The sequence below is a fragment of the Mauremys reevesii genome, linkage group 3, assembly GCF_016161935.1.
Source record: "Mauremys reevesii isolate NIE-2019 linkage group 3, ASM1616193v1, whole genome shotgun sequence".
Classification (NCBI taxonomy): domain Eukaryota; kingdom Metazoa; phylum Chordata; order Testudines; family Geoemydidae; genus Mauremys; species Mauremys reevesii.
The window spans coordinates 109,524,449-109,547,351 of NC_052625.1; the positions used below are offsets into that span (position 1 = coordinate 109,524,449).

Sequence of the window (22,903 nt, forward strand, 5' to 3'; positions counted from 1 at the left end):
GGTCAGTGTATCTAAAAGGCTGTAATTTTTGACTGCTTTCTGCAAAGAAGGGAATTGCTTTTCCCTCAATATGGCATTTCATCACTTTACGATTCTGTGAGTGTAATCCTTTGGCATTAGAGCCTCTTATTGACAGTGCAGTAAACATGCTCTGAGAGTAGCAGAAAAGTGAAATAAAAAATAGACAAAATTTATGTTTGGTAGAACACAACACTGAAATCAATTGGTGGTGTTCCATCCAGTCAGCTCAATAGGCGTTTCAACCAATGACCTCTCTGTCAAAAAGATGCCCAGCACCCTGTTGACAGCATCCTAAATCTCCTGAGTTTAAACAGCTGTTGGGGTTATTATGAAAGCCGTTATATAGTCCTATCTATCTGCAGCAACTTGACATCATTTGCAGGGGGCAGCCTGAAGTGCTGGACTGAGTTTTGGTTGCTGCGTGTGAAACTAAATTATAAGGGCAGAGATGAGAGTGTGTTCAGTAGGGACTTACAGTAAGAAGATAAAACTTTCAGCTTTTACTTCAGAGAAGAGAAGGTAATAGAAGTGCAATCTCTGCTTGTAGTGTCCAGAGCCAATGATATTATTAATGTAATTGAAGAGCAAGACAGACCAAGGCCTAGACTCTATCTCTGTGCAGTTAACACATAGGGCATGATATTGCAGAAAATATCTGCAGAATTTTGCACTGTCTCTGTCACAGAAGGCACTGTTCCTCAACGTTATCTTCTCTAACATATACATATAGAAAGCAGTCTGTACATTTTAAAAAAAATCCTACCAATATTGCAGAAAATATCTGCAGAATTTTGCACTGTCTCTGTCACAGAAGGCCAAACTATTCTAGGTACAGTTCAATCAAGTTGCTTAGAACCTAACAACAAAGGACATGATTCAACAAGGTAGACAACACATATCTCATTTGAATCCCTTTCTGAACTGAGGCTTAAATGGCGAGGGAGTTGCACAGCAGCTCAAGGAGAGGAGAGGTCAATATATTTACTAGCATCATTCCCAGGAGCCAAGTTGTCATATTGACTGGGTGGAGGCTGTGAGCTTCCCTGGGAAAAGGGTAGTCAAAGACAGGCTTATCATGACTAACCAGCATTAAATAGTAGCTACATTAGGAGCAGGGGTGAAAGTAACTTAAAGGACTTACGGGTACGCCGGAGTCCTGAGCGGGGGCATGGCCTCAACCGGAAGAGGCGGGGCCTTTCAAGATTTAAAGGCCCTGGGGCTCCGGCTATGGCTGGGAGCCCCAGGGCCTTTAAATCACCCCAGAGCTACCAGCTGCAGGGTGAATTAAAGGGCCTGGGACTCCCCGCAGCGGCAGGAGCACCGGGCCCTTTAAATCCCCACCTGAGCCTGGCTGCCGGAGCTCCAGCAGCGCTTTAAAGGGTCCAGGGCTCCCTGCAGCGGCCGGAGCACCAGGCCCTTTAAATCCCCGCCCAAGCCTGGCTGCCAGAGCTCCAGCAGGGATTTAAAGGGCCCAGGGCTCCCCACAGTGGCGGGAGCCCTGGGCCCTTTAAATCACCACCGCGGAAGCCGGTCCAGTCCGGCACGACGTACCAGCTCTTGCCGGTACGCTGTGCCAAACCGTACCGGCTTAATTTCACCTCTGATTAAGGGAAACAGCCCTCTAAATAGTGAGCATCCTCTAAGGCAGGGGGGTCTCATGACAAATTTTTTGGTGGCCTCAGAGTGCAGCCACCAACTCTTGCTGATTAGGCAGACAAGGTGCATACAGGAGCAATAGGAAGAGGAGAAGCTACTGCTTCATCCCCCACCCCCATCACTGCCCAGGATATTGTCGTGGCCACAAAAGAGTTGCTGGTGGCCACATATGGCCACCACAGTGGCTGCATTGGAGAAATGCTGCTCTAAGGTGAGAAGCCTATATAGCTTCCACATATGCTTCCAACAGCTGCAGAGGATGCTTTCATGTGCATAGGTCCCTTGTCCAAAGCCAGGAAACAGTTCTTGTTTAAATGTAAACTGTGTGTTCATTCAGTGGGACAAATTGCATCACATCCTTATTGTATTTAAATTGTGCACCAGTTAAGCTATGTAATAGTGGGATGCTATCACTGTTACCCTTGTCCTCTGCTTCTGTCTCCCTTCTATTGATTGCTAAACCTATTTGTTATGCCTTCTTTTCAAATAAGATTGCAAGCTCTGTAGAGGCTGTGTCTTGCTATATGTTTTAGAGAGCTCAGTACAATGGGGTCCCAGTCCTGATCCTTGCCTTTAGGCATGACAATAACAACAACAATATCCCTTTGACACTTTGACATGAGATACACTTATTTGAAAAAGTCCTGTTTTATGACGTGCTTATAATATTACAGTCAAATCAAATCAATTGTATTTCCGCTGTTAATTGAGTAGTCCATCTTTTTTTTTATCTGACAATTCTGTAAATACGAAAACATTAGCACCTTACCCGTTAAAATGAATATTGTATTAGTTCAGGAGTCTTAATTCACTATTTGTCATGAGCTTTCAGGCCCTCAGATGGAGGTGATATATAAGTATGAGGCATTATTATATTTATTTGGCTCTTTTGCTTTATCTAGTTTGTAACAAGTACATTCCTACACAGCAACTAGACACCCAGCCACCCACCCAGCCTGGTCCGTGCTAGGTGAATCAGGCCTGCAGGGCTATGGCTGCAAGGTGGGAGAGTCCCAGAGCTCAGGCTGCAGCCCAAGCCTGGAGGTCTACACAGCAATGAAACAGCTCTGCAGCCCGAGCCCCGGAAGCCCGAGTTGGCTGGCACAGGCTAGATGCAGGTTTTTCTTTGCTGTGTAGACATATCCCAAGGCTCAAAAACCAGAAGAGAAACAAAAGGAACCGTTCAGTTACTTTTTAAAAATCTCATGATTCCTAAATCAATCTCAGGATTTTACAGGGACCAGACTACTGATTTTTGACTGCCTGGGGTTGGAAATGCTGTGTAAATTATAAAAAATAATAATTCCTCTCATATAGGTGACTGTGCACATTCCTACATACCGTTCAAGACTTTTGCCATGGAAATATAATTTTAAAATAGGTATAGGCAGAAGATTAGACTGATCTTTTAAAATGAAGAAAGGATTAATTGTGTTGGAAACTAAATATAGGGACATGTCTATCTTGTATTATTATATTGGACCCATCACTATGCCATCTGAGCAGGGGCCGTGGCAATATGTTGATTTTGTTTCTCTATGGGTTATTTTCCTTTGGGATTAATCCAAAATTGAAGAGACAAGTGCGTGATAGACAGCTCTAAACCTTCACTGAGTCCTCAATGAAAACGATCTACTAAATAAAGAGAAACAAATGTGTCTCTTCCTCGGCTTTAAGGAATACGGCTTCTCAGTTCGAAAGTCTGCCATGTTACATGTACAGATTACCATTGGGGATTGATTATAGCAGTATTTAAAAATCCCACCCATACACATGCTTTATGGTTCTTCTTCCACGGGAGAAAGCATCATCTCCCCCTACTGGCCAAATGCCAATGACGCAGCGATGCAATGGTGCTACAGAACACGCTGGCGACTTTGTCTGCAGACGGGGGACATGTGCCTATTGTGTGCGCAGGGAGAGGCAGCGAGAGAGGAAAAGACACCTCAATAGGCTACAACCGGGCAACAGACATGGCGGGAGGGAGAGCCCGATATATCTATCTCTTTCCTGTTCGGAAGTATTTAGATGCCAGCATTGGACAGGGGGCGCCTGTTCCATCCGTCCGCTATCCGGTGGGCAGGGAACGCCAGTCTCAACAACTCCACTCTGTTCTTTCAAACGATAAGCCCAGGAGCCCATCTGTCTCCTCCTGCTGCAGAAAGAGGATGGAAGTGAGGGGAGGGGGAGGTGTCCCACCAAGCCAAAGAGCCTGGCCCCTGTTCCTTTTCCGTCCCGACAGCTAACACGACGGCGACTCCGCTTCTTTACTCTTTGATCGTTTTGACAGGCAGCCAACTGGCAAACGGTGGAGGGCGGGCAGCAAACTCTCGCCCCTTGGGCATGGAGCCTGTGTGTGCTTGCTGCGGGCTGCGGGACTGGCCGCGGGGAATTCGCCCCGGGTGACTGCTGCTGACAGGTCAATTACAGCAGAAGACCTGCATTTCTAGTTGCCGCACCGGTTTGTAATAAACCGGTGTTTACTGTAACTCTCAGGGTTGTGTTGCAACGGGGCAGAGTGTACAGCGTGGCCAATGTTGAACTCTACTGATCTATATGTAAATCACCTTGAATATGGGGTTCATAAACTGGGCAGCGCCAGCGAGCAAAATCAGCCGCTACTTTCTCACCACTTCCCTTCAGCTCCAGGCTGGCCAAGGAGGGAGGTTATTCGGGATTATAGCAATACATAAGAACCCAGCCAGAGCACCAGAGCCCTGTTTCAAACCTACTGTGGTGGGATCTTAAGAGGGGGAGAGTGAAATGAAAGGCAAAGAAGAGAAGGCTTCATTAAGAGGTTGGTTTAATTTTAAAATTGTTACAATCTCGCTCTGGCTTGTCTAAGGCTCTGAGAAGAAACCTTTAGTGGTAACAATGACATTCCTGGCTGGAGAGCAGAGGAGGCTGAGTACCTGACATTTGATAAGGACTTTAATTACCATTTCACCAAAAGAGGAAGGAGACCTGAAAACCAGGGTGGGACAACAGTGACTGAACCGAGGCTGCAATTCCTGCTTTGTTGCTCTTTAACTGGGGTGGCGTGAGACAGGGGTCTGCGGGGAACCAGTGAGAGAGCAATGCTGACAACGGGTGTTTGCAAGCGAGCGGCTGCTGCAGCCAAGCAGGAACAGGGGGAAGGCGCTCGAGAGCTGCGGTGCAGCCAGGACAGGCTTGACAAGAGCCCCTGGCAGAGGTGTCTCAGGGAAAGCCTGTGTGGGCGCTGGGATGGGGCGAGGACTGGGCCAGGGGGACTGGGGGCGGGTGCTGCGGGGTGCAGCAATGGCATGTGGCGGGAGGAATGCTTCTCCGCCGCGTTAGCAAACGATTGGAACTTGCGATGTTGCCTTGCTCGGATTAGTCCAGAAGAGGCGGTTTTGCAACCCAGCTAGGCAAAGCAAGGAGTGGAAGAAACCGGAGCTCGGAGGAACTGAGCAGAACTGCCCCAGCTCCGCGACCCCGCCTTTCCCCAAAGCCAGTTGTGGCTTTGGCGTGGCTGTTTCCTCTCGTTCCGAAAGCTCTTTACACGCTAGGAGAGGAGACCCAATTTCAGGTTCCAGGATCTGTCTGGGGAAGGGTGTGGGGAGCCCTTCTAGAGACACGTGAGGGTGAGGAGCCGGCCGGTAGCAACTCCTTCATTCTCTGCCTTCAAACTTCTTATCCAGCACTGTGCTGTCTTCGAACCACTTGCTGCGTATGGACGGCGCAATTTCCCACCCGGGCCATTCGTATTCCCATTACCTCTCAACTCTCTTTAAACCGAATTGCAGTCTCAGAGCAGCAGAGAACTGCATAGCTTGATTTGATGTAACCCCCCGCCCCCCATTTGCTTGGTGCTAGGTCTCTCTCTATTTTAGAGAGTACTTAGAGACACAAATGAAAGAGCTGTAGGGGCATGCCGGTCAATGGTGATGGGGTGGGGGAGGATGCACACAGGGGGGGCAAAAATAATGGGGGGGGCATGTTGCAGCTTAATCATATTCCAAGCTGAAGCACAAAGAATCCTGCTGAGATGGAAAGTCCGACCCGCCTCTGATGCGCAGTATAACCTGGGGGGGATTTCACAATTTTAAGGACACTTCTTCAAAACTGCAATGAATGAAGTGAATCGGGATGTGGCCCGCCGCAGCTAGCCCTGAAACGGAGCCCCCATTCCCCCCACGCTTTCCCCACCCCGCAAGACTGTCAGTCACCCTCCCAAGTGCACCCAGCACCCCCTAGCGTGTCACCCCCACCCAGGGTCACCGGGCGTCCCTCCGCAGACCCTTCATAACCAAAACCCACGCGTTGCCCGGTGCCACTGCAAGGCAACAGTGAACCCAGGCCCAGACTGGTCGCCAATGACACTGAAATCTCAGCTCGAGGAGGCCTTTTTGTTCTTTTGCAAACGCAAACTGTATGTGCACCTCCATGAGCTCCACACCCCTACCCCCCTTTCCCTTCCTTCCCCCTCCTCTCCCAAGCCCTAGGGGGTTGCGTGTTTCGTTGGCTGTTTCCCTCGTCGGCCCAAAGCATTAAAAAGCATTTTCTGTAACGTCCCGGCCGGGATCCGGGCAATGTACACAAGGGGCATGTGTTTGTTCTCCTGAAAGCCGGGCAGGAAATCTTGTTCTCCTGAGTCATTGCGGCTCCTTCAAGGAAACGTCAGAGTTTCTTATCGCCCTTCACCCCAGGCAGCAGCTCAAACTGCTGCTGCTGCTGCTGCTGCCGAAAGACATTCTCCTCCGCACAGGGCAAAACAAGCCACAATCCCATAGCGAAAAACAGCTCAGGCTGGAAGAGTTGACCGCGCAGGAGAAAGGGAGTTTTTGCTTCTAACTGGGCTTGGTAAGAAGCGCCGATCAATGTGTTGCTGTAACTAGGCGTGGGAGGGGGGTTAGTTACATGAGTGGTGCATCCAGGTGGCTCTCCCCATTAATCGGATGGTGTGACCCGAGTGACATAGAATGACAACAGCTGACTGATCTCCAGCCATAGAGACAAAGGCCCCCTTTGAAGTTGTTTGCTTTGAGCGATGAGGTGCCAACATTTGCAAGCTGTGAACAGGGACAGTTAGTTAATGAACATTCCTTTGCCTCCCCCTATTGAAGTGCATTGGGCTCAGCGCAATAGAGGTGAGCCGCAAGTATCCGCTGACTCCAAGGGTTCACTCGCTGAACTTTCTGAAGCGAAAAAAACGGGCCAGGGCATAACACACAGTAACCTTGTTCCAGTAACTTGATTTAGTTGGGGATTGGTCTTGCTTTGAGCAGAGGTTTGGACTAGCTAGCCTCCTGAGGTCCCTTCCAACCCTGATAGTCTATGATGGTACTGAGATACAGTTCCCAGAGCTAGCTAGCCTGCAAGAAGGCCATAGAAAAGCTAGGGCTGGAACTAAGGTGATCAGATGTCCCGGTTGTATAGGGACAGTCCCGATTTTTGGGTCTTTTTCTTATATAGGTTCCTATTACCCCCACCCCCAAATTTTCACATTTGCTGTCTGGTCACCCTAGCTGGAACACAAACATTTTGCATCCTTTTTAAAGCTGCTAACTTCTCAGTTTTGTCACAATTCAAAGCCTCATGGAAAGGGATGCAGGAGAAAAGGGACAGGCACCTGGTGCTGCGCCGTTCGAGCCAGCCCGGTGCATGCTTGTGTTTGTGTGTGCAGCGAGGCGGAAGACTACCCGCCGCCTTCCCCCTGGGGCTGGGTGAGGGGGACTGAGCGCTGTATTGTACTGCATGGCGATGCACACCCCTGGAATGCCGCCGCGTCCGGGCCGCCGCTGCGGAGCGTTCCGCTTCCTGCCGGCCGGTTCCTTCCCCGGCTCTTCGAACGTCAAAGAAGCCAGGCCGGGCGGGGCAGCGCCAGGGGCCGGGCGCCAGCTGAACGAGTCAAAGCAGTTCTGGGCGCCTGGCAGCCAGACTCCCTCTTCCGCATTGTTGTTCTGAGTTGGCTCCTCCCCCTCCTCCCCCCTCGGCGAGGTCTCTATATAAACCCCTTCAGCGAGCCCGGCAGCAGAACTGCATTGATCACTGGCTGGACATAGAGCAGCCCACGCTCCCCTGGACTAACTCATTCATCAGCTTGGATTATTCTTCACTAACCCACATTTTAGCTCCGCAATGACAGTCAGAGCCGAAGCTTCTGGACCCACATTAACGTATTCCAAGATGAGGGGAGTTGTTGCAATACTCATCGGTGAGTCTGAAGAAGAAAGATGGGGTGGCCATGTCTCTCCTCTGGGGGTACAGATATTTTGGACGGCATCGTTAATTTGAACCGGAAAGTCAGAACAAAGTATCCGATTCTCTTTTTTTTAAAAACGACGTTTTGGGATATCCTATCGTAACGCTTTTATTTTTATTTGCAGCTTTCATGAAACAGAGACGAATGGGGCTAAATGACTTCATTCAAAAAATAGCCACCAGCTCCTACCCGTGCAAGCAGTAAGTAGCAGCAGTTTTGTACATATCGATCTGAAAATCGATACTTGCATTTTAATGATGGAAAGATTTATGTATTAATGATTGTCACAACATAGTTTTGTTCTTATAATATTATTAGTTATATAACAAACTACTGAGTTTAGTTAGCATAGATAAAACCCAGAGAGCTCGGGGTTATTTTTAGTTTCTAAAGACCCACCCATCCCATAACTCACCTTTAAGTATAGAACAAACAGTTCGTGTCTTTGCACAAGTTTGTTCCTTTTTCCTGTTTCAGTTTAGTTCTGAAATGAATAGACTGTCTCCAGTACTCTGCCAAACTGAAACTTACTCTTAATAAGTAGAATGGTTGCATGCCCCCTAGAGGTGAGATGTATCTGCCTGTTGCACAGGGCAACTGTTCCAATAATATACTCTCTAATCTTTGCAGCCCTGAAGTTCAGTCTATTTTGAAGATCTCCCAGCCTGAAGAGCCTGAATTTATGAATGCCAATCCTTCCCCTCCAGTAAGTAGTCTTCATCGTGTGAAGTATCAGAGTGGTAGCCGTGTTGGTCTGGATCTGTAAAAAGCGACAGAGTCCCATGGCACCTTATAGACCAATACTTCTGTTAGTCTATAAGGTGCCACAGGACTCTTTGTCACTTTTCATTGTGTGAATCATTTTCAGTAATAGAAACATGTTTAAAAATAGCTTTTCTGTAAATTAGCAACCTAACAAGTGTCCCTTTTAGTTCAGTTCACAGTGCAGTAATGTAACTTCAAAAAGGAGTTACCAATTTAGAATAAAACCCATACCTTTTCTGTATGAAAAAAGTCCATGCTTTTTTTAAATGATATGTTATTACATAACACCTAAATATGGAAAGCAGCCAAGCCCTCAATGAGATTTTAAAGTAAGGCACATTGTTCTCATAATTTGTCATTTGAGGTGGTACAAAAACAGTTTAATGTAATCTGATGCTAACTTTGGAGGAAAAGGACATAGACTTTATTTAATGTACCCAACTAAAGTTTTATCTTTAAATCCATGATTAGATTTATATAAAAACCCTGTGTGGTCAAGAATTTCCAATAAACATCTTTTAACAAATGTATTTTATAAAATTACAGCCCAGCCCATCACAGCAGATCAATCTTGGTCCATCATCCAACCCACATGCCACACCATCAGACTTTCATTTCTTAAAGGTTATCGGAAAAGGAAGTTTTGGAAAGGTACGTTCTACTTCTTTCCACCTTAATTTGGTTAGTTAGCTGCTATTGCATTGCATATAATTGTTTAAGGGATGGGGTTATAGCCAATCTGCTTTAGTAACAAGAGTGGCAAAATTTCTACATATGTCCTCCCAGTGCTTCACTGTCAGGAGGGCACTTCACAGCTTTGAGGAGGAAGTTGCTTGCCCTGAAGGGGATAGGTGGGGCAGAGTGCTTTAGTTAAGGAGAGCAAGTGCAAGGATAATTCATTGGGGTTGATCCTTTATGCAGGAGTGGGGGTAGGGTAGCTTTTGAAGCCAGGAGAATCAGCCATAAAAAAAACAAACAAAACCTTTGAAGTTGATATGCACAGCCTTTCTGGCTGGCATTTTGCTGATAATGCTAGACATTGCTAGCAAAATGCTTCCACATGCAGCTGATAGCATAGAGTGGTAATAGCACTCAGTGGTAGCATAAAGGGCTTTGGATATAGTCTCACCCAGCTGTGTTTATATTCTATTTGGTATTCCAACATATTAAAGTAATGGGATTTTTAACCACTTTCAGGTTCTCCTTGCAAGGCATAAGGCCGAAGAAGAATTCTATGCTGTTAAAGTACTGCAGAAGAAAGCAATCCTGAAAAAGAAGGAGGTAAGCATTGCCTAGTTCACAATACAGCAATGCAGCTACCAAATTTAGTTAATTACTACAAGTTAGCAAACTTTGTAACTAAATACTGATTTTTCCCCCCCTCCCTATTTCTAGGAGAAACACATAATGTCAGAGCGCAATGTCCTGCTGAAAAATGTGAAACACCCTTTCCTGGTTGGGCTCCACTTTTCTTTCCAGACTGCAGACAAATTGTATTTTGTCCTTGACTACATCAATGGTGGAGAGGTAAGCAGTAAGTGAATGAAATAATTCCTAACGTGCGCAGTGGTATTATAGATCTTTCTTTTTTTAAAAAATGAAAAAGAAAGTTCCAAGGGGAAAAGTTATTAGATTTAGCATCGTCTGCCTGCCGGGTTTCAAACTGCTAGAGGATCATTAGGCCATTTCCTGCTATTGTTCTTTTTAGCTATATATGTCAAGTCTAATTAAATGCATTGTTAACCAGCTTTGGCACCATTTACAGAACTTGTTCTTTCTGTCTCCTGTAGTTATTCTACCATCTCCAGAGGGAACGTTGCTTCCTGGAGCCAAGAGCACGGTTTTATGCTGCTGAAATAGCCAGTGCACTGGGTTACTTGCACTCTCTGAACATAGTTTATCGGTAAGAAATATGTAATTTGGCTTAGGCATGATTATAAATGTGCGTATTTTGTACCTTATCTGTGGAAAGTAGATTTCAATATATATTAGTTTAAAACATCTAGTTTCAAAATACTTTATCTGAATTTAAAGACTTGCAAAATCTATACACATGCTCACAAAATACTAAGAATACTTTTTAACCGAGAAGAACTAACATTTCTGTTAATTCTGTTGCTACAGGGACTTGAAGCCAGAGAACATCTTGCTAGATTCTCAGGGGCATATTATCTTGACTGACTTTGGACTCTGCAAAGAGAACATAGAACACAATGGCACTACCTCCACGTTTTGTGGCACACCTGAGGTATGCTTAGTTCTGATTTCTGAAATGGTTAATTTTTGTCTATAAACTGTATGATAAAAGTAGATGAAGCAACAGTAAATATGAACACCCGATGGAGAGTTACAATGGAATAGATAAGTGGGAGAAAGTAAGATCCTTAAAATGATAGCTTTCTGGTGAAGAATGATCCCTATGCAATGGGAACTACTCTCAAGCTAGCTGTTGTGTATATAAATGACATTTTAACTATAGGCTTAGGAGGCTTTTCTTGTAGTTCAAGAACATAGGTTTGTTTGGTGTGGTTTTAGTTTCTGTCTTAAGATTCTTCTGCCTCTGGCTAATATTATGGTTCTGGTTCTTCTATTTAACAGTACCTTGCTCCTGAAGTTCTTCATAAGCAGCCCTACGACAGGACTGTTGATTGGTGGTGCCTTGGAGCAGTTTTGTATGAGATGCTTTATGGACTGGTAAGTAACAGATATTTTAGTTGCCCGTATATAGCTTACTGTAGTTCTTACAGGAAAACATTTTTATACTTCAGTCATTCCAGACTTATTACCTACACTTGTGGCTTCAATTAAGATGACCCTGACCAATGTCCTCTGCTGCCCTCATCCTCACTGAGAATTCTGTGTATGGATTAAGGGCAGCACATGACATTAAGATAACAATAGCTTGTGGTATTACAGTAGAATGCATATATGTGTAATTTTATTAAGCACTTATAGACTTATTTACCTTTTTATTTCTTTCTCACAGCCCCCCTTCTACAGCAGGAACACAGCAGAAATGTATGACAATATCTTGAACAAACCCCTGCAATTGAAACCAAATATTACCAATTCTGCTAGACACCTTCTGGAAGGCCTGTTACAAAAGGATAGGACAAAGAGAGTTGGTGCTAAGGAGGACTTTGTAAGTACAACTTTGTAGTTCCTGTGTATGGTATAAGAAATAATTAGATCACACCACTCTTATTCAATTACTCTTGTCTGAATTAATCTAATTTTTCTTTAACAGATGGAGATTAAGAATCACATCTTCTTCTCCCCAATTAACTGGGATGATCTCATTAATAAGAAGATTACACCTCCTTTTAACCCAAATGTGGTAAGTATCACATCTAATTATAGAATGTAGAGAGGGCTTTTTGCCCCTTACATCAGGGTGTGGCCCAAAGGCCATCTGCAGCTTGCTAAACTGTAGTTATACTTTTTTGCTCTAACTAAAAATCTATCATATTTCTCCTTATCTCTTTTAAATAGTTGGATAGTAAAATCTAGCACTTAGATTGGCTCTACATAAACATTGGTTATTCTCGAACACACCCATGTGAACTCAGTTCTTACTGATTTTATAAATGGGGAAACTAAGAGACAGAAATTAAATAACTGCCCCAAAACAGAATTTCTGTTTTGTCAAATTACAGTATACAACTACAAGCACACCTTGGTTATTTAGATAAAGCTTTTTGATTAAATGTGGTCTACTACTGCAAATTGCCAAGGCACCACTGCATAAACTGCAGTATAGGAGAGTGGAGTGATTATTTTGTTTTGCTTTTATTGCATGGAGCTAGTTAGAGGGCAATACACTGAAAATGAATCAGCTTGTTTTTAGTGAGACCATATGCAGCAAGATGCAAAAAAATAAAAATAAAAATCTAAAATTGGCCAAGCCTGTTAAACAGTGAGTCTGAGGTGATAACACACTGAGTCCCTTACAAGAGTTTTCACATTTTGAAGTGATCTGTGAAATCATGGAAAAATGGAGATTGGGGACTAAACACTCGTTTTCATTTTTTTTATTTTCCACAGAGTGGTCCAAGTGATCTGCGACACTTTGACCCCGAGTTTACAGATGAGCCAGTCCCCAACTCTATTGGCCAATCTTCAGACAGTATCCTCATTACTGCTAGCGTCCAGGAAGCTGCTGAAGCCTTTCTGGGCTTTTCATATGCCCCATCCATGGATTCTTTCCTGTGAACATTTGTTTTCCTTTCTTCTTGGTGTTTAATTATTATATTGGCCTCCTGGCTGAGCTGCCAGTTGACCAGTCATCTTGAAACAGAATTTGCACATCTCCACCATGGCAGCTTTGCAGCCTTAATTTCAACTACACTGTTTGCTGGAAGCTTTTTTTTTGAACAGCACATAACTCCTCTAAACAAGCTTACAAGCATTTTGATTTGTTCTTCCCCCAAAGTGGTGCTATCTCCTTGGGAAAGAACATTAGACATGACTGTTGCCATAGCCTGCTATGGTAGATTGTAGGAATAATAACCTGCTGTTTGGAAATAATGTTCTGAAAAGCCTTGCCTCAAGACCTGGATGTGACGAGGATTTTATGAAATGTGCCTTTTTTCTGATGAGATCAAGTTAAGCTCCAAACGTTTCCTGTTGCAGAGTGTTTCGCAGTTCAGTTATGTGGGTTTACTATGTGAACAAATGGTATGAGTGTGATATGCATACTACAGAGGGACTTAGTTTAAAGCATCAGTGTGACACTTGCAGGACACTACAATGTGGGGCATTGTTTGTTTCTTCCATATTTGGAAGATAATTAAGTGTAGAATTTGATTTTGTTTTGTAAATATACAGTTAACTAAAATTATTGAAATGGGCTCACAATTAATTATATCCAAATGCTTGAAGAAAGCATTGCTGCTATGAAAAGTTTCTATTTTTAGAAAGGTTTTTATGGACCAAAATGCCCCAGCTGCAGTTGGTCAAAGCTGTTGGTTTATTTCTTGTTTGTTTGTTTTTTAAAATTGTCATCTGTAAAGTGGGCATTATTGGGGGTGGGGTGGGGTGTTGCATTGTATGTATTGTAAAAAAAAAAAAAAGTCTGTACATTCAGTTGAAACTCTAGATGTATATTTAAACTTACAGCCTGGCTTGTAATGTACACCATCAGTGTAATGTAATTAACATGGTTATGTACTTTTTTTTTTTTTTTTTTTTTGGTGACCAAACCCATTGGTTTGCAGTAAAATCTTGAACATTTCTGTAAACTGTCAGGTTTTTTCATTTAAAAAAAACACCTTTTCCATCACAAATTCAGTCAAGTTTGTGCTTTTTTCAAGGGTTTAAAAAGGAAATCCAGACTTTTTTTTATCTCTAGTCTAGACTAAGCCTTAGCTGAAGTCAAAAATAAATTTGTTACACTGGCATAACTTTTGATTAGGTTTGTGATTTCTAATAACAGTCCTTGTGTGGATGCAGTTAGACCGGTGTAAAGGTGCCTTACCTGTATATTCTTCCCCTATGGGAATAGCTATACTGTTACAAGCACTCCTACACCAGTACAACTGTTAGGTCTCAGGGGTTGTACTGCTAAAGTGAGACAACTTTCTAGTATACACAAACACTAAGTATAATTACCATGGGAGATGGTGCCTGATGCTGAGGGGGTTTGTTCTGGCCTCATCCTTTCTAATGCCCTTTCATAGACACTTTCTGGGTTCATCTACACTACACAATCAGTACTAGCATTACAACAGCAAAGCTGTGCTTTGGCCAAAGCACTAGTGTAGATAGGGCTCAGGTATCTTACCACCCTGTAATGGAAACATAGAGTAGATTTTCATGACTCATTTGGTTAAACACTTCAGCCATGCTTACATCAATGCTACTGCCCATCCGGGTGGTTGCTCAAGTGTGTTTGTTCTGTACTGATTTTTCTAGTGTAGTCAGACAAGGCCTAGGTCAATTGGCAAGTAGACTTTTCTCCTGGAGCAAACTCAACTGAACAAGTATTTAATTTCTGGGGTGGGAACATGTCTGAAACTGAGCTGAACAACATGAGCTCATGCCACTGAATGAGGCTTAGGCTTCAAAGGGACAGTGTTTCGTCTTTCAGTAGAAGAAATTTTAAGGAAACTCTCAGTGAGGTCCCAACTCAGCTTCCATTTCTGCACATAAGTGATAGATGATGTGAGGCTGAACACCTGTGTTTTATTCACTGTCATCATCTCCTGTTGACTTCAACAGGTGATGGTACTCAGCACCTCAGGATCATGCCAATAATTTGTACACAAAACCCATTTGGGCAACTTTATTTGCTAATAAAGCCATTCAATAAAAGTAGTATGAGCAAAACTTATTAATAGAAGAAACTATTTCTGGTACTTACAAGGGAAGAGACAATTAAAGCTTTCTTTTCTTACCTACTACACAAATGTACTTAAAGCTTTTTAACTTCAGCTACACATAAAAGGCCAGGTCCTCCAATGGAGCTGTGTCAGTTTACATCAGCTAAGGATCTGGCCCATGTGTGCTAATTATTTTAATACATTAACACTGCAGAAAAGAAATGAGTTTACAACATTACACTTTCAGCTGTGCACAAATGACCCTTGCAAAATCGGACAATGCACAATTTGCACACACAACACTGGTGTAACGAGGATTCCAATTACTAAGATATTATCAAAATGTTACTAATATCCTTAATCAATTTGTGTATGATTAAAGTGAAACTGCACCTGTTAAAAATAAATGAATAATGTATATTTTGTGGTGCACACTGGCTTTGCCTTACTGTGTCTGCATTAGTGTGAAGTTGCAAGCATTGAATTGCAGCTCTAAAGTAACAAAAGCAATCTAAATACTTCCTTTAGCTTTCAGGAAAAACACTAGAGAAGTTAGTGATAAAGAAAAGTGGGACTTAAGTGAGTCATAGGCCTCTGTGCAGCTTTTAATGAGTAGTTTGGGATTTTTTTTAGAAAATCTATTTGTAATTCTGCATGTTTACAATTCTTTGGCTAATTACATTATAGCTCCAGTGTAGGTGTGTCTACAAATTTTAGTGTTTCCAAGCATATCTTTATTTTAATATTATTATTAAAAGAAAAGTGAATAGCCTGTTTGCACTTTACTCTCTCAGAATGTAACATATGGCAGCCATATATGAAGGGAAAATCTGAGTCTGTCATGTTTAATTACTTTTAGGGCTGTTGATTAATTGCAGTTCACGCACATGATTAACTCAAAAAAATTAATCGCAATTAAAAAATTAATCACAGTTTTAATTGAACTGTTAAATAATAGAATACCAATTGAAATTTATTAAATATTTTTGGATGTTCTTCTACATTTTCAAATATATTGATTTCAATTACAACACAGAATACAAAGTGTACAGTGTTCACTTTATATTATTTTTTTTACAAATATTTGCACTGTAAAAATGATAAACAAAATAAAAGTATTTTTCAATTCACCTCATACAAGTACTATAGTGCAATCTCTTTATTGTGAAAGTGTAACTTACAAATGTAGATATTTTTTTTGTTACATAAGTGCACTCAAAAACAAAACAATGTAAAACTTTAGAGCCTACAAATCCACTCAGTCCTACTTTGTGTTCAGCCAATCGCTAAGACAAACAAGTTTATTTACATTTGCAGGAGATAATGCTGCCTGCTTCTTATTTACAATGTCACCAGAAAGTGAGAACAGGTATTTGCATGGGAATTTTGTAGCCGGTATTGAAAGGTATTTACATGCCAGATATGCCAAACATTTGTATGCCCCTTCAGGCTTTGGCCACCATTCCAGAGAACATGCTTCCATGCTGATGACACTCGTTAAAAAAATCATGCATTAATTAAATTTGTGACTGAACTCCTTGAGAGAGAATCGTTATGTCTCCAGATCTATTTTCCCTACATTCTGCCATATATTTCATGTTATAGTAGTCTTGGATGATGACTCAGCACATGTTTTTCATTTTAAGAACACTTGTGCTGTAGATTTGACAAAATGCAAAGAAGGTACCAATGTGAGTTTTCTAAAGATAGCTACAGCACTGGACCCAAGGTTTAAGAATCTGAAGTGCCTGCCAGAATCTGAGAGAGATGAGGTGTGGAGCATGCTTTCAGAAGTCTTAAAAGAGCAACACTCCAATGCGGAAACTACAGAACCCGAACCACCGAAAAAGAAAATCAACCTTCTGCTCATGGCATCTGACTCAGATGATGAAAATGAACATGCTTCTGCACTGCTTTGGATTGCTGTTGAGCAGAACCCATCGTCAGTATGGATTCATGTGCTTTGGAAATGTGGTTGAAGCATGAAGGGACATGTGAATCTTTAGCGCATCTGGCATGTAAATATCTTTTGACACTGGCTACAACAGTGCCATGCGAACACCTGTTCTCACTTTCAGGTGACACTGTGAAGAAGAAGCAGGCAGCATTATCTCCTGCAAATGTAAATAAACTTGTTTGTCTGAGCGATTGGCTGAACAAGAAATAGGACTGAGTGGACTTGTAGGCTCTAAAGTTTTACATTATTTTATTTTTGAATGCAGGTTTTTTTGTACATAATTCTACATCTCTTTAACTTTCATGATAAAGAGATTGCACTACAGCACTTGTACACCTCTACCCTGATATAACGCGATCCTCAGGAGACAAAAAATCTCACCATGTTATAGGTGAGACTGCGTTATATCAAACTTGCTTTAGCCCCCCCTGTTTCTTGTTCCCTGACCACCCCCTCCAGAGACCTCCGTCCCTAATCACCCCCAGAACCCCACCCCCTACCCAACTCCCCTGTCCCCTGACTGCTCCAACCCCTATCCCCCCCCGATAGGCACTCACCAGCAGCGGCGGGAAGCAGAGCAGCCTGGCTGCAGCCTGCTCCACTCTGCCACCTCCCAGCTGCGGTGCTCTGCTTCCCACTGCCAGTGAGTGTGGGGAGGTTGGGGAAAGGATGCCCCCGCACCCACTTGCAGCGGGAAGCAGAGTGACGCGGCCCCAGCCCACTCCACCCTGCCAGCTCCCAGCAGCGGCCCTCCGCTTCCCGCCTCCGGTGAGTGCGGGGAGGTTGGGAAAAGGACGCCCCCCCGTAGTCACCTGTGGTGGGAAGTGGAGCACTGCGGCTGGGAGCTGGCTGGGGCCGGGCTGCTCCACTTCTGTCGCTGCTGGGGAGTGTGGGGGGATCCCTTCCCCCAAACCCCCTCCCCCGAGCAAAACGGCTAGGGCCAGAGTAGGGAAGCAGAGCAGGCTGCTCCCGGCCCCCCACTAATCCCCTGGGCTACTCTGGGACTGCGGGGCCCCCCAAAGTGCCCTCCCACAGTTCCTGCCTCCCAGACCCTGGGGGGGGAGCCCCTGACCGCCCCTGAGACCCTCTGCCCCTTATCCAACCCCCGGCCTGGCCCGGCACCCTTTACATGCTGCTCAGAGCAGTGTGTCAGAGCTTTACCGCTTTGTATGCCAACCCGCCTTATATCAGGTCGCATTATATCAGGGTAGAGGTGTATTAGGTGAATTGAAAAATACTATTTTGTTTTTTACAGTGCAAGTATTTGTAATAAAAAATAAATTTAAAGTGAGCACTGTGCACTTTGTATTCTGTGTTATAATTGAAATCAATATATTTGAAAATGTGGAAAACATCCAAAAATATTTAAATAAACGGTATTCTATTATTGTTTAACAGTGTGATTAATCGCACAATTAATCGCAATTAGTTTTTTTAATCTCTTGACAGCCCCAATTACTTTTTAAAGAATGCCCAGTCAATCATGCTAAATGATATGGGGGAAACTGATTTATTCTAAAGAAAAGGAAGGTTTAGGGGTTAAAATAAAGGACAGGGCCCAGATCCTAAAGGTATTTAGGTGCCAATCTATGGGAATTAGGCATGACAATACCTTTGAAGATCTAGGCCAGTGAGTCTGGAAAACTAGTCTGCCACCGGCTTCATGTGTTACTTTAAGCAAGTCCTTAACCTCAATATGGTTCAACTATAAAATGGAATTAATGGACTAATGCTATAAATTGTTGCAATTCCTTTAAAGTCAATGGAGTTCTGGCAATTTGCAGACTCAATACACTTCGTAATTGTATTAATCAGGATAGTGTGGGTCTGGATATACTTTTTTTGGTGGATTAGGTTAAGGGAGCACTGACAAATATTTAAGTACACAAAATACAAATTAAAGGTATTTTGATCCAATCTGTATTCCTTTTCTCTGTACAGTGTATGCATTCCTTTGAAAATGAATTAGGTATTCCATAACCTAAGATTAGTATATTTTGTTCCACAAATGCTCTTCTAAAGTATTTTGTGTGATATGGTGTGTGAGGGACATTATTATAGGCTAGCACTATTTATATTTCCCATTATAACATCCTGTTTTTATTTACTTATAACTTTGCCAAAATTTAACTATCTGGCCTGAAAATTTTCATACCAGGTGTGTGCCTCAGACTGGATTTTTTTGAGGCAAGTTTCCACAAAAATGGTCCATCCACCTCTGACAATGAGATTAGGGGAAAATATGTTGTTTTGTCCTGATAAAAAAATTGTAAAATTTTGTTGAGATGCTCTAGTGCTTCTATGCTTTGGAGCAAGGGCTTGAAATTTGGCAGGGGACTTGTTCTGGTGCCAGAAACATTTCTGGTGTCTTTGAGCGTTCAAGTGGTTTAATAGTCATAGTTTCTTGTGTATTACATAAAGACATTGGAGGTAAGACAGAAATTCAGAATCTATGTCCATTCAGTCCTTAACCATCCTGCAGGGACTGTCAAAGAGGATGATATTGAGTATGAATTGTTGTGGTGGCACTTTTAGTGCCTGTTCACTAGACACTAGATAGTAAATTCCTTTGACCATCAAGCATGTGACAAGCTGTAACAACTGTTAGTTGCTACTTATCTGCTAACTACAATTACCCAGAGGTGAAGAAATTGATTTATCCCATTACCAATCCTCAGAGCCAACCAGTCACCTTGGTTTAATTCTATCCCAGGCATTCATTGTTGTTTTCTGCTGAGATAGTTTGCACTAGTGAAGCTGAATTTAGATCAAGAGTGACATCCAGTGGTCATTATAATATATAGTCTAATTTTTTTCTGGAAAAGAAAGATTGGAAGAGTTGCTAATATTCAGTAATACAAAGAGCTGTTAGCTCATACGTCATGGAATAATTCCATATTATTCTTCCACAAATAGATTATTTAAGCTGCCAATAGGTGAGGGCCAAAGGACCTCTCACCAAAAGTTCTAACTCCCCTTCCATATAGAGTTTGTCTAGTCAAGGACAATTCTTTTACCTGATAATGTGCCATTGCATAGACAAATCCCACCTCAGATGCAGCATCTTTAGCAACATCCATCACTGGTCGCACCCACCTTTCAGACCATTGCAAGACTACCTCGCTGACGTTTACATTTGACACACCAGCTGCATCAAGGATTGTTTGTCTACTGCAGCTTGGAAATGGAGGAATTCAGGAACACCTTTGAGACATAAAATGCCTCATTACTATTAAAACTGTACTCATCTGCTCCCGCCCTGCACCAGGCATTGACATCCAACTCTAGATGGCAGCAGATGGGCAACAATGGACAGAAACAGCAGGCACCCTCAATTGTCCCTTGCCCTTTCCTAGGAAGATTTCATTGCTTGGTGTGATGGACTTTGGGTTTGCTCCAGCACCCAGTAAAGTCAGTATGAATCTTTTCGTTGACTTCAGAGAATACTGTCTCAGACCATCCCTAATGGGAGAGGGATTTCAGGAATACACCTCATTATAAATTGCCGCTCATGCTTTCACGCTGAGGGGTATCCCAACATCCCCGGCTGCCACTCCGGAGTGCATAAAGTTAAGCATGTGCATAAATGTTTGCAGGGCTTCAGCCAAAGTTTCTTAGACTGCATCTCTTCATTTCGGTGCTTGTGAATAGCTCACCTACTATCCTTAGAAGTCTGTCCTCATGACCCGTTTTCTGAAAGTTATGGAGAAGCATTTGTTATAGTGGAATTGTCTGAACTGTTCTTCTGGGGGTCAGAAAATTAGACTAGACACTCTTCTATCAAAGGAGAAGATCAATAGTACACTGGTTATAAATTGTTCAAAAGGTATATCACATGTCAGTTACCATTTTTGCTGCTCCCAGGGAAACCAGCCCATTAGCTCATGCAAACGTGCACACATATCTCTGACAGCAGCTGTGCAGCTATCCTTGCCCCAGGCATACTATATATATATCATATAGAGTAGGCATCCTGCTGAGAGCTGTACTATCTAGATTTAGTTATATATTCTAAAAACAGCATTTGTGTAGACTTGTAGAAAAGAAATATATGTCATGCAATTTTGGTTGATGTCCATCTGTGCTGAGATACACTGATAAATGGAGATGATCTTAACATGGATTGCACCTGCTCTATTTAAGGGAACGTCTTTTCTTAAAGGGTCATGGAACCCCATATATTTATTTTAACCAATAGTTACGAAATATGCATGCTGGGTTAGGTTAATGCTAAACAGGGAGTGAGCCAGAAAATATGAACATAGATCTAAACTTCCTTAGTGTTCAGGGATGTTCAGACTCAGGGTTTTGTTTCAGCCCATTATAAAAGTAAGAGTAGGTTGCAAAGTTTGGAACTGTTCACAGTCAGTGTTTTGGCTTATTCCCAACTTCAGTTCATCACTTTGGTAGCATACAGCACCTGTAATTGAAAAATGCTGGGGCCCACTTCCAACTCCCCTACTTCCCTGGATAGGAGTAACTCCTTCTCTCATATCCTGCAAAGGGCTGCAAAAAATAGAGCCCCTATTGTTCTAGATATTCCAAGCAAGGAGCCATAGAAAAATAATTAAAATGTGTGGAAACAAATAGATTTAAAAACTAATTTTAAAAGAAAAAAAATCCTTTATTTTAGACATTTATTTTCAATTAATATTTCAGAGAGGGGGAAAAGAATGACAGAGTGAGAAAGACATGACAAAAACACCTTTATTTGCATAAAATTTCATTCAAAACTATTTTAAATGTTATAAAATTACAATATCTACACAAATAATATCAATACAATAAAGCAAACCTCTTAAGTGTATGTTATACAAGGATCACTATAGCATCACCACCAAGTTCACTCAAAATATTAACAAAGTCAACTGAAAAGTATCCAGGTTAAAAGTCAATTTATACAAGGCGTAATCAGTCTGCAGCCAGGCCACAGTCAGTGCACTGAACAGCCCTAGCACATCATACCACTCTACCCTGGCCATTCAGTTCTGGTGAGATTTCAAAACAGCTGGTTTTGCATGATCCAGCAAAAAGTTAGCCAGGCATGAAAATGGCTGAATGTGAGCACTGTATCTCACTCCAAGAACAAAGAGAGGCTTGGAGAAAACCAGTTCTAACCCTCAGAAAAGCTACTGCAAAAAAACAAACCAAAAAACCCCCCCTAAAAAAACCACAAAGAGGAATCAAACGAGGGTAATGTAGGATAAAATTGAACACTGTCTGAAGCCAAACAGAAGGAGCACTGTGCAGACATCTCAGGGGTAATATGGTGCACAAAATGCTTGGTTACTACAATACTATACTACAATACTCCACTGCAAGATACTGGAGCACTTAAAAAAAAGTGGTTTGTACAGTGTCCTCCAAGCCGGGGATATAAAGTCAACCAAGGACAGGGGCATCCTTCAGGCTGAATCAGGGAGATCAGAGAGGGTGGCATAATACCGCAGCTTGACACACATGTCATAGAGCTCCTTCTTGGTCATGGTTGCAAAAGGAATGTTCACCAACCCCTTCCAGGACAACAATCTGCCTGGTTGCTCAAGGATCTCATCAACAGAAGTGGGGTGGACTCAGGATTCCTTCCTGGAAGAACTACCCCTGAAAAAACTTTCCTACGGATATTGAGTAGCCTGCAGAGGGAGCACTGCCTGGAATTCAGAGTGGACCTTATTCAAAAAACACAGAGGCTAGATTTTGGTCTAAACAGCAAGAGCTGTCCTGACTTCTCGGTTAACCAACTAGGAACAATCAGGTGGTACAGCTTGGTCAACCCAGCCTGAGTAAAGGCAGAAAATGGGCTCCTGGAGGAAAGTACTTCATCAGGAAAAAGTGGGTTAAAAAACAGCAGCTCTTCCAAGAGTCATAAACTGAAAAATGCCTGGTCCGGTCGCACACTCTGCAGAAGTCGTCAGGTGTTATGGCCATTATAGAATGAAAGCAAATCTAGACAGTAAT

The 22,903-nt window shown here is 42.8% G+C and overlaps 1 protein-coding gene across 3 annotated transcripts; it reads left to right on the plus strand.

Annotated features, from left to right (window-relative positions):
• The first annotated feature begins 4,332 nt into the window (after nt 1-4,332).
• Nucleotides 4,333-13,901, plus strand: SGK1 (serum/glucocorticoid regulated kinase 1). 3 transcript variants are annotated; one of them, XM_039530102.1, is made up of 12 exons: nt 4,333-4,474; nt 8,028-8,103; nt 8,534-8,609; nt 9,215-9,319; nt 9,866-9,949; nt 10,064-10,195; nt 10,459-10,571; nt 10,793-10,916; nt 11,267-11,362; nt 11,655-11,810; nt 11,916-12,005; nt 12,713-13,901. In XM_039530102.1, the coding sequence occupies exons 1-12, from the start codon at nt 4,441-4,443 to the stop codon at nt 12,878-12,880; spliced, it is 1,254 nt and encodes a 417-aa protein (XP_039386036.1). In that variant the 5' UTR covers nt 4,333-4,440; the 3' UTR covers nt 12,881-13,901. The 3 variants fall into 3 exon arrangements, with proteins under 3 accessions (XP_039386036.1, XP_039386037.1, XP_039386034.1); XM_039530103.1 differs by lacking the exon at nt 4,333-4,474 and adding an exon at nt 6,373-6,501; XM_039530100.1 differs by lacking the exon at nt 4,333-4,474 and adding an exon at nt 7,656-7,855.
• The last annotated feature ends 9,002 nt before the right edge of the window (nt 13,902-22,903 follow it).